This window comes from Esox lucius, chromosome 14 (assembly GCF_011004845.1).
Source record: "Esox lucius isolate fEsoLuc1 chromosome 14, fEsoLuc1.pri, whole genome shotgun sequence".
Lineage (NCBI taxonomy): Eukaryota > Metazoa > Chordata > Actinopteri > Esociformes > Esocidae > Esox > Esox lucius.
In genome coordinates, this window is record NC_047582.1 from 26,463,864 (window position 1) to 26,475,895 (window position 12,032).

Consider the following 12,032-nt stretch of genomic DNA (forward strand, 5'->3'; position numbering starts at 1 on the left):
TGGTCAAGAACTACATGTAACATATGATCTCTGTAATTGCAAACAAAGGTTTCTGTACCAAATATTAAGTTCTGCTTTTCTGATGTATCAAATACTTATGTCATGCAATAAAATGCTAATTCATTATTTAAAAATCATACAATATGATTTTATTGATTTTTGTTTTAGATTCCATCACTCACAGTTGAAGTGTACCTATGATGAAATACAGACTTCTACATGCTTTGTAAGTGGGAAAACCTGCAAAATCGGCAGTGTATCGAATTATTGTTCTCCCCACTGTATGTGCACCATAGAGGTAAGCAAGGCCTTTTGAAATTTCACACTAGTTCATATCAGTCTGTGTGAAGAGTTGAACTGTTTACAATAGAGTCAGGAGTGACGGAGTCCAATCTATTTAAGCTATGTCCCAAATTTTTTGCAACATATTGCTGTCAAAGTGGGCATACATGTTTTCAAGAAGCAGTGGCATTTCTGTTTCAACATTTGACGTGTTGTCTTTGTACAACCCTGTTTCCAAAAAAAGTTGGGATGCTATGTAAAATGTTTCATGAGCTGAAACAAAAGATCCCAGACATTTCCCACAGACACATTTTCCATCCGTCTTGGTGAGCATTTCTCTTTTGCCAGGATATTCCATCCACCTGACAGCCATATAAATAATCTGATTAAATAGTTTAATTATTACACAACCTATGCCAGTTTTGTCCCACAATGCAGTGCCATAGTTGGTTTATAAGGTTATAAGGTTGTGTACAGTAAGCATGCTGACTTCAAACATTTCCAAATCCGTTACCAGAGAATTGAATGTCCATTACCATGAGCCACCACCAACGTAGTTTATAGTATTTGGCAGCACGTCCAATCGGTCTAAACAGCAGACCAAGTGTAACCATGCCGGCTCAGGACATGTACCATCAAAGGGTGTCTGCACAAACTGTCAACAAGACCAAAGACGGCACATTCGCTCTCTTTACCAGGAACTTAACTTGACCCTAGTTCAGCGTTGTAACAGAGGGCTAATGGACATTTTCGATTGCAACTGGCACGTTGAAGTATGCGCCTAATGGATGAATCCCATTTTAATCTGTACTGCCTTGTTGTGTAAGTGATAGGTTGATGTTTAGTAAAAGGTAGTGTTGGGATTGTTTCAGATCTTAATAATTGAGAACAGTGTCTAACTTGCTGGGAATTTGGGGGAAAGCTGTTGGGGGCAGCTGTTTGGGAAAATATTTTACACAATGAGAACTACAGACTGTGGAGGAAATTCCATGATAGTGAATTCTATTTTAAATGTCTGCTAAAAGTTTAATGGTCTAAAAGTAGTTTTTGGTATCAAATAGTTGTATAGAAGCATAAGGTGTTAAAACTGTATACATGTTTTGTAGTTTAGAACTGACTTTCAAGCCTAAATGGCATGGGAGGAGTAGAATAACTGGAAAATACATTAAAGAAGTAAATATGTTGTGCTTGCCAGCTTTTTTATGGTAAAAAGTTTAGAACTTTGAATTAGGGATAGTCAAACCATGTGAAACAATTCTGGTTTGATCCCTCTAGCTTGTAATCAAATATTATATTTTAGGGTTAATGTTACGATGTGGAAATTTTACAAATGACATTAATTAGTACTCATTGATAAATGTTTAAAATTTTTAAGTTGGGATAGTCTGAACATGTGAAAATGTTGGTCTGGTCTCTAGCTTGAACGGTTTGAGAGATACTGTTAGAGGGTAAAATAATGTTAATTAGGCAAATTACGTTTTGGTGAAGTTAGGATGGCCTTGTATTATAATTTGGTATAGGTGTTTTGGTCAATAAGCATGACCATTTTGAATAGAAATTACTGTAGGCCCTACTCTTGGACTTTTTGACCCATGTTTCACTCATCCCAATTCTAAAAGCTTACAATATGGCAAAAGTAAAAATAGTATATAGAAACATCTTCAAACGGAGTAAAAGGAGATAAAGCCGCAGGGAAAAGGGTGCTGCATGTGTTTTGATCATCTGATATGTGACCATGTTGACGTGTACAAGAGATATTTTAGAAAGGAGATGGTAATCAAAAAGGCATTAATGCTGTCATGGTCTTAGTGACAATACCTTGTAGGAAAACAATTAATGTGATGTAATTTTAATGGTGCCGTTTGAAAGATTTATTTTATACAAATACAGATGAATGCTAATTATAACAATGGGAATTAAAAAATCGAGCCTCCAGGTAACCTCTCCATAAGTACCTCTCCATACAGTTACTTGTAATATATCACTGTCCGGTGCCACGCTAGCCTGTGGAAAGTTAACACAGCTTTTGTTTGCATGGTTATAGTTAAACCATTGACAGGATAGAATAAAAATGCGAATTCCAAACCACACATTGTACAAGTATAGCTGTCTGTCCTGCGCCGCTACCCTACACACGTACCCAAGGGTGTAGGTTTGTGTTGTGTATTGGGAGGGTCAGAGTCAATGGATCCCTGGATGTTCACTCTTTCAAAAATCAAATAAATACTTTGTGTGACTACTAGTTCTATGGTCAACTTCCTGTTCACATGTGATCAAGATCACTCTAATCTGAGTAATTGATTTGGGGCTGTAGCCCTGGACGCCCAGGCCTAACGACGCTGGTGCCCTGTAAATGTTTCATGGTGTGAAAAGTGTGATAACATACCCCGCTCTCCCCGAATTTTTTATAATGTTGTGTTTTTGTGCGATGGTAATCATTACGAGAGTGCACTTTTTGTCATATAGTTTCCCAGAATGCATTGAGTACGTAAGCGACTGTGGAATAGAGGTTTCCAGTCTCCCCAAAAGTATCTCTGCCCTTGATAGTTTGTGGCGCATAAGGATTACGTAAAAGATGTACCTCTCTCCTTAGCAGTAAATAGAAAGTAGTTGACTTGCTTTTAAACGACTTTGCTCTATGTGATTAACTACATGTTTATTACAACTGAAAATGAGACCAACATACAAAATCATATTTGGATATATTTTAATATCAAGTGTTCTTGTAAAGGCTTTCGAACCAATTACAACCACAATTGTGGCTGGTGCGGGAGCGGCAGCGGCAGCAGCAGCTGGACGGAAGATTTACAATTATTTCTATGAAAGTTGTGACTCAAAATGGATAGATTTTAATTCAACAGGTATGTGCACAGCTAAACTATATTACATTGTTTATGTATTTGATGGCTTACTCCACCACTGATCGGGTACCACAGTCAGTCGGTTCCATTGCGTTTTAATATTAAAATTGTTTATTGATGACAACAGGCTTTCGGCCTACTGTACTTAGCCAGCAGTTGACAGCTGTGGTTCTACCCCCTCAGGTTTGGAAGTGGACCTAAATCGTAAATTGTTTGGTCAACATATTGTTTCCAGAGTCGTCCTGAAAGCAATTACGGGATTCATGAAAAATAAAAACCCTAAGAAGCCGCTGGTACTCTCTTTACACGGTGGGACCGGGACAGGGAAGAATTTTGTTAGCCAGCTGATAGCTAAAAACCTCTATAAGAAGGGCACGGACAGCGGTTTCTTCCACCAGTTTGTAGCTACAGCTCACTTCCCTCACCAGAGCCAGATTGAGAACTACAAGGTAAATTGTCATAGTTTTAAAGAGATTCCTATTGTATATTTGAATATATCTGCTGTAAGATATTCTTAACTCCAAATAAATCAGTGTTTATACTTTTTTTTCATATTCCCCAGTCTCAGCTGCAGCACTGGATTAAAGGAAACATTACCAACTGCCCTCAGTCCATGTTCATCTTTGACGAGATGGACAAGATGCAACCTGGTCTGATTGACAGTATAAAGCCCTACTTGGACTACTATGAGAAATTGGACGGTGTCTCCTATCGCCAAGCCATCTTCATCTTCCTCAGGTAAGAGGAGACAGACTGGGAGTGTGCTCATATAAAAAGCGAGCTGTTGTTTCTGGATACTTTAAGTATTTTTGAAATAAATATTACATTTTGTTCTGATATCCATCATCCTGTAATTCCCACCACATACTTTTAGTACTAACCATAGTTTTACCTATGTCTAATGTTTACTGCTGTGTGTTGCTTATCTTCATAGCAACTCAGGAGGAGAGAACATTGTGGAGGTGGCTCTTGACTTCTGGAAAGCAGGGAAAGACCGAGAAGAGATCGAGTTGAAAGACCTGGAAATGGCTCTCTCCCTGTCTGTGTTCAACAACAAGAATAGTAAGTTTCCTTCTGTGAGTTTATGAATTATTTTAAAGGATATGTACTTTGAGTTTGTTTGGTCCTGTTCAGCTGATCAGAGCTCACCATTTGCCTAGTTCTAGACATTGTTTTTGGATATCTATCTATTTACAGATAGATCAACTAGCATACATAATTACTGAGCAAAACAATATTTTAGAGTTACCAATCTAACTTTCTCAAGCCACAAAAATTTGACTTGAACCATAGATAGCTTAATGCTGCTGTTTCTAATGTAATTCATAGAACCAGTTGAAACAACTTACATAGAATAACACCCATCTTACATCCCCAATCCAAAAAGGTCTATAGGTTTTCTCCCTGCAAGACAGACTGGATGGCAGGGCTACATGATGATATTATGTTTATATTGATACAGCTTGCTTAAATACACTCTGATGGCATTGGATTAATCTGTTGTTAGTGCATGTGTTGGATTTATTATGATCTTTTTGGTCTGCCTGATGGTCTCTGTGAAAAGCTCCTGGAGAGATGAGGTGTCAGATCTATGATCAAGGTTTGGACTTTTCAGAACACCCTGTGTTTCGGTTTTCTACATCCATCCATTTGCACCTGCCATCTTACAGCTCTGTCTCTTTCTCTGTGTAGGTGGATTCTGGCACACCAGTCTGATTGACAAGAACCTGGTGGACTTCTTCGTCCCTTTCCTGCCTCTGGAGTATAAACACCTGGTGCAGTGTGGCATGGCAGAGATGGCTGCACAGGGACTGAAGCCCAATCACACCTTAGTCGACCAGGTGGTCAGAGACATGACATACTTTCCCAAGAGTGAGAAGATCTTCTCTGTCAAGGGCTGCAAGACCATCAGCAGTAAGCTGGACTTCTACAGAGAACACGCATGAGGTCAACTACGTTTTATGTTGGTGGCTTCAGACTGACTGATCTATTGATCATAGTGAATATGAATGTAGGATGAAAGGTGCGAGTCTGCTGAGGAAGTTGGTGACTGAACTGTGAAACAGACCACCAAGGTCTTTTAACCTTAATGACAATGTGGAGGGCATCAAGGCTCTGGTGGTACTTCTCACTGAAGAGGAATGAATGGGCTACTGAGAAAACTGAGGTTGAATTGAAAGAGGAAAACAGTCACTGAGACTTTTTATATCAGTTGAAGTGCTTGATCCAGAGATTTTTTATTCTGTTAATGATAATCTGAAAGATTATGCACCTTTTCCCTGGCAAATTCTGATGCACATGAACTTTTTTGGGGGAAAACAATTTTGTTGAAAAATACAATTTGAAATTCCTTTTTCATATATTGTTAATTTTGTGGCACACCGAATACCTAATTTTTTTATATACTTACCAATACCCTGAAAGTAAAAATAATTCAGCCTTTATCTGTTTGCATAAGACTTAAACATCCTTACTCCTTCACCTGAGGCGTTGTGTACAATTCAAAGTGTTTTGGGTGTATCTTCGGGTAGGTAGATGTACAAGTATTTAGTGTTTTCGGCCTCAATTGTAACACAACATTTCAAGAATGATCAAAATTTTCCTAAAAAACTGAATGGAGCTGATAAACAACCCATTTGATTCAATGTCCCTAGAATTTTGTAAATCCAATTGTAATTTAATATGTATACTGTATGTACATATCGATGTATTTGAATCCTGTTCCCTCACTTGGTGTTCAGTTAACATTCCAAGACTGAACAATACTCAACACTATTACAGAAAGGTTCACTATTTGTCAATAAGATATTTTGTTTGAGTAGATGAAATGTTCAAGGTCTGGTGCTTTCCAGTCACATGATCACCCTATCGATATTGACAAACCAAAACATTGTTCTCAAAAAGCCTCACCGTTTCTGAGACATCAGTGGTTTCATTGCTTCAGGGACCTTATTTATTAATAATGTTTAAGCAACTATTCTTTTTTTTTTTTACAATCATGCCTTGGATCATTTCCATTAGAAGTGTGAGACTTCGTAATGTGGACATTTGTTTGACATCATGGCCATGCGTTAACATAGCAGGTTATGGATTAAGAAAACGGTTTAACTGTCCAATGTAGCCTAGTTAATGGGGCACATGTATGATTAAAATTGTTAATCATTTTGGGATTTAATTGTAAATTCATGCAATCATAAATGCATTTATGATCATTTTGCAATGAACTGGAACAGTCATACAGTATCTTCTTAGTCTTTTTTGGTAGCACTGTTATTTTATTGTATGGCATTGTACTGGAAAGGGATGACGTTGACTGAATTTATGATGTTTTTTTTTTAAAGGCAAACCGGCGATCAGCCTATGCATGGTGATCTACCAGCGTGGATAGGACGCTTATAGGATTGTTTGGAAGAAGTATACTTTTTATCATACAGGTGCATCTCAAAACATTTGAATATCGTAAACTATTTGATTTCTGTAATTCAAATCAAAAACTCATACCTTCATATTCTCTAGATTCATTACAAAAAGTGAAACATTTAATGTCTTTTTCGTTTCAATCTTGATGATTACGGCTTACAGCTCATGGAAATCAAAAATCCAGTATCTAAAAAATATTAGAATAAGACATGTTGAACTGAGAAGAGCTCTATTCAGCTAATTACCCCAAAACACTTGCAAAGGTATCCTAAGTATGTTAATTTATGCACTCAGTACATGGTCGGGGCTCCTTTTGTATGAATGACTGCCTCAGTGTGGCGTGCCATGGAGGCAATCAGCCTGTGGCACTGCTGAGGTGTTTTGGAAGCACAGGTTGCTTTGATAGCGGCCTTCAGCACATCTATGTGGTTGGGTCTTGTGTTTTTCATTTTCCTCTTGACAATACCCAATAGAGAATCTATGGGGTTCAGTTGTCTGGCCAGTCAAGCACAGTAATACCATGGGCAGCAAACCAGTTACCAGTCGTTTTGGCACTGTGGGCAGGTGCCAAGTCCTGCTGGAAAAGGAAATCAGCAACTCCATAAAGCTTGTCAGCAGATGGAAGCATGAAGTGCTCTAAAATCTCCTGGTAGACGGCTGCGTTGACTCTGGACTTGATAAAACACAATGGACCAACACCAGCAGATGACATGGCACCCCAAATCATCAGACTCTGGAAACTTCCCACTAGACATCAAGCAACTTAGATTCTGTGCCTCTCCTCTCTTCCTCCGGGACCTTGATTTCCAAACGAAATGCAATATTTACTTTCATCTGAAGAAAGGACCACTGAGCAACGGTCCAGTTCTTTTACTCCTTCGCCCAGGTAAGATTCTTCTGACATTGTCTCTGGTTCAGAAGTGGCTTGACACTAGGAATGCAATTTTTGTAGCCCATTTCCTGGACACGTCTGTGCGTGGTGGCTCTAGATGCACTGACTCCAGTCTCAGTCCACTGCTTTTGAAGCTCCCCCAAGTTCTTGAATTGGCTTTGCTTCACAATCCTCTCAAGATTCTGGTCATCCCAGTTGCTTGTGCAACTTTTCCTACCACATTTCCCCCTTCCAGTCAACTTTCCATGAATATGCTTTGATACAGCACTCTGCGAACAGCCAGCCCTTTCAGCAATTACTTCTGTGGCTTACCCTCCTCATGGAGGGTGTCATTGAGAGTCGTCTGGACAACTGTCGAGTCAGCAGTCTTCCCCATGATTGTGGTTGTGTGTACTGAAGGATCATGGAGTTAACTGGCTGGTTTGAGCTCTTAGGTTAATATTTCTATATTGTAAATGTATTATTCTAATATTTTGAGATACTGGATTTTTGATTTGCCCCAAGCTGTAATCATCAAGACTGAACAGAAAAGGATTGAAATGTTTCACATATTGTGTAATTAATCTAGTATATGAAGGTGTCTGATTTGAATCACGGAAAAAAAAAACTTTCCACAATATCTATTTTATTTTAGATATTGTATATTACCTTCTTTTTTTTGAATTTTAGAATAGTTTCTACCTAATACTGATGAAAAAGGTCCCAGTATGCAGCAGGTTGGTGGATGCACTGCTCTGTCAATGGGCTTGAATTGGCTGTCTTTTGACAATTTTTTTACTAAAAGCTTTTAATTGGTTTAGTCTGCCTTTCAGCTGGAAAGAGATTTCAGAAGGATAATTACGTGACCTATGGTTTCCAAAGTCAAACTTTTAAAATAGCCGACGGCCTGAAGGCTACGTGCCTGGACAGCTGACTTCCTGCAGCTCAGAAGTAGGGATGTAGTCATTTAGACGTGCTGCTTTTTGAGGCTCTCAGAAAAGCTCTCTGCTTTGTAGTTGGAGCTGCGCTTGAAATTCAGAGACCGATGTTGTATGGGTGACAGAGAAATAAAAATGTAAACGTCAACATCGACTATTTTAGTTACATGCCTTTGCAACTGATAAGCAAAACGGTACTTCCAAATGGATTTAGGCGTGCTTTAGGGATCTATATAATTTTTACATTAATCTGCACACCATTTCTCTTTTAACTCTGATATTATGGATTTATTTTGTGTAGACTTGTGATGGGTGCATTCTCCATTTCTCACAACTTCACACTTACTTTACACCCACAACCTCTCAGAAACAAAAACACAACTCAGAACAGTCATAAATATTGCTGCTGCAATGTAATTAGCCACGGAAACATTGAGATTGACACATTTATTTGAAAAGAAAAACAACCACATATTTTGTTGCAAATTTCTGTGTGAATGTTCCAGTAATTTGTAACAAGGTAAACATGTCGCAAAATACGCCATCCGTTTCCTGATGCTTCAACATTCACCCTTTATTCACAGATGTTTCAGGGCTCTAGTCTGTTATTCCAGACCGTAACTCTGGTGGTATGTTACAGACAGTCTGTATTGATGGGACAGGTTACTGGATGCAGACAAAGCCTAGTCCTGGACTATAATGACAACTCAATGGAGTCTCAAATGCTTTTTAGTCCACAAATTGACAATGTGTGTCAGGAGACAGTTGTTAATTTACACCAGCAGTACAGCATTTATACATCCGTCGTTCTCAGGGTTATTTGTCACCTGGGCATATTTACCTGGGGAGAGAAATTCACAATGCAGTTTTACATTTCAGAAGGAGAGTTACATACAATGTACACAACACATTACATTTCACTGCATTACAGATTGAAAATGCAGATCTCACTGCTGAATTAATGTATCCAAAATGACAATGATTATAGTCTATGAGTCAACAAATGAAACCTCTATCCCTGGAATGCACACTTGCAACAAAGTTTGGAAATGTTTGAACATAGTGATTTCCCGAATTACTGTTGTGAGTAAACTGCAATACTTGACTTCCTCTTCTAGTTTATAAAATGGATGTAGCCATAAAGACTAGGGGACTGGGACTAAAATGTATTGCGTAAAACACACTGAGGAGTTTTCAATAGACATGATGACTGGAGACTCACCCCAGATGACCTTTCCACCCTGCGTGACAAGGCCCAGCTCACTGACATTGACCTCTATCACGGTTCCCTTGGTGATGACCCCCAATGTGGTATAGAGCGGGGATGAGGGGTTCTTCTTCACTCCCAGGATGGGCAGACAGAATGTGGCCTTTAGCTCCGGGTGGGTAACATGGGCCTTCTTGAAACGTAGACCCTGGACAGAAGAACAGGGGGGATTAGGTTGTTTTGCCAACTATTAAAGATCCAGGAATAATACTAAAAGGAGATATCCTGAAATCAAGTCCAATTAAATTAGTAACAATATGGCCGATAATACAGTCTGTCAGCCAGAATGGAGAACGGCTGTCCTTACCATGGGTCTGATGAAGCGTTCATACTTGGGAGGCTTGCGGGTGAAGTTGTCGCCTACAAAGCAAACTTTGGTGACCATCCTCTTCCAGGCCTTTTTCTGCCTCTTGCCTGTACGAATGACTTTGAGCACCTCCGTCTCTCCTTGGGCTCTCACCTTGGGAAGGGGCACCTCCCATTTACCCTGCAGAGAGGACCAAATATTAAATCAAATGTCTCAGAATGCCACACTTAACCTTTGTGGGGTTTTTTTAACCAAAATGGCATGGATGTTGCACACATAGATGCACTTCCAAAACATCCCCCCATGTCCCCACATCCAGAACTAGGCTTAATGTGGCAGCGCAGGAAACACGTCCATACAGTACTCCATTGACATTTGAAACAATCTTACAAGAAATGTGATTCAAGCTAGCTGGTGTTCTCTTTCATACAAAATAAATGTTCAAGTTGTTCATTTTTTGGGGTGAACATTATTTGATTGGTCAGAAACAAACAAATGAGTTTGTTTCACCGTTGCTTGAGAGATCCCACACAGTTCTGCATTCGCTAAAAGAGCAACGCACCAGCACACCATGAGGGTGTCTTCCCAAAGCCCTCCTGTCCTCATCTGTCCACATGTCCATCATCACACAACTACCCGTTGTCAGTGAACAACAACAGACACAAAAACAAACAAAAGAAAGGCACAGAGTACTCACAGCCTTCTCCTTCCTCTTCTGTTTGATCATGTTGGAGAGGATCTTGGCACGTGACTGTCCCTCTCTATCCAGCAGGTAGGCAGGTACTGCTCCCTCTGGGGTCTTGTCATCGTTCTTCTGCTTGGTCTTCCTCTGCTCATGCATCTTGAGGCTGTGATGAGACCGGTGGTTAAACAGGGAGATCAACAGATGTTTCAGATATGTGGCAATGGGACATGCTGTTTACATGTTGATTTGGACAATAGCAGTTTCTTTGGGAAATACATTTAAAACAGGGAATTAAGCCTTTTTTATCTATATTGTTTCAGTGCCCAAATCTCTAAGACCCAGTAATAGCTGCCAGTATTTCCACGTCCATATTGTTGTCTCATTGGTTGGTCTACGGTACTGTAATGTACGACTGCACTCACGTCTTCTTCATCTGGATCTTCTCAGAATGCCTCTGTTTGTGGTAGAGTTTGGCCTTCAGACCAATCATCTTCCTGGCTTTGTGTGAGCGTTCGTGGGCCTCACGGCTCTCCTTCTTCCTCTTTCTCTCATGGTGGTCCAGGCGCTGGCCATGGCGCTTACGATGCAATTCAATGTGCTCGTTCTGAGGCTGTGGTCGAAGGAAACATTAAGAGTTATGGATGTATTCTAAAGTCAACAAACATCAAATTAATCAACAAAGACTTCTGGACATACAATTTCATTGTATGCTTGAAATGCAATGGATCTACCTTAAAATATGTTTGACGTGACAATGACCACATTAGGAATTCTTAGGACAACAAACAGATCAGGAGTCTTCTTCTAGTAAGCAATAGCTGACAGCTGATGGTTGACTAGTCAACTACATAGGCTACGCCAAGATCAAAACATTTCATTTGAAAACATGTTTCGATCACAGTTAGATATATCAACTGTATGTATAATTTGTTATGACAATATCGTGGTTATACATTCAGAAGAAAAAAATTATCGTGTCGTCAGATGTCTGCCACATGTTTAGCTACAGTGCTAGTTATACATGTTCGTATCCTAAAATGTTTCCCTATAACGTTCTGTTAAAACTGCGTGTAACACGTGGTTATCTTACCATTTTGTGTCTTGAATGTTACGTATTCAGGTACAGTACTTCTTGGATGAAATTTCTTGCTTCAAATGTTGATTTTATCCGTTGTTTTAACTTGAGGCTTGGGTCGTTGATGTTGTTTTCCCAAAGCCAATTTTAGAGGAAGTGTGTAACAGGCGAGTATCCCCGGAAACAATTCCGGAATTATACCAACAAGAGTTCCTGCAGCATTCTCAATGCAGAGTTAATAGTAAAGTATTTTGTCGACACGCTACCCATTGTTAAATAAGTTCAGTTTTATGGTTCATTAAATGTTTCATGACCATTCAACGTTT

At 39.4% G+C, this 12,032-nt stretch overlaps 2 protein-coding genes across 2 annotated transcripts; one reads left to right on the top strand and one right to left on the bottom strand.

Moving 5' to 3' along the window:
- Positions 1-2,756: 2,756 nt before the first annotated feature.
- On the top strand, positions 2,757-6,308 carry LOC106024642 (torsin-1A-like). Its single transcript, XM_029125000.2, has 5 exons — positions 2,757-3,143; positions 3,327-3,592; positions 3,706-3,881; positions 4,078-4,205; positions 4,836-6,308. The coding sequence occupies exons 1-5, from the start codon at positions 2,954-2,956 to the stop codon at positions 5,087-5,089; spliced, it is 1,014 nt and encodes a 337-aa protein (XP_028980833.2). The 5' UTR covers positions 2,757-2,953; the 3' UTR covers positions 5,090-6,308.
- Positions 6,309-8,808: 2,500 nt separating this feature from the next.
- nsa2 (NSA2 ribosome biogenesis homolog (S. cerevisiae)) lies at positions 8,809-11,859 on the bottom strand. The gene is given in 6 exon segments (NM_001304178.1): positions 8,809-9,213; positions 9,595-9,787; positions 9,947-10,126; positions 10,644-10,794; positions 11,054-11,241; positions 11,722-11,859. Coding segments are annotated over 6 exon segments (783 nt in total). The 5' UTR covers positions 11,725-11,859; the 3' UTR covers positions 8,809-9,145.
- Between the last annotated feature and the right edge of the window lie 173 nt (positions 11,860-12,032).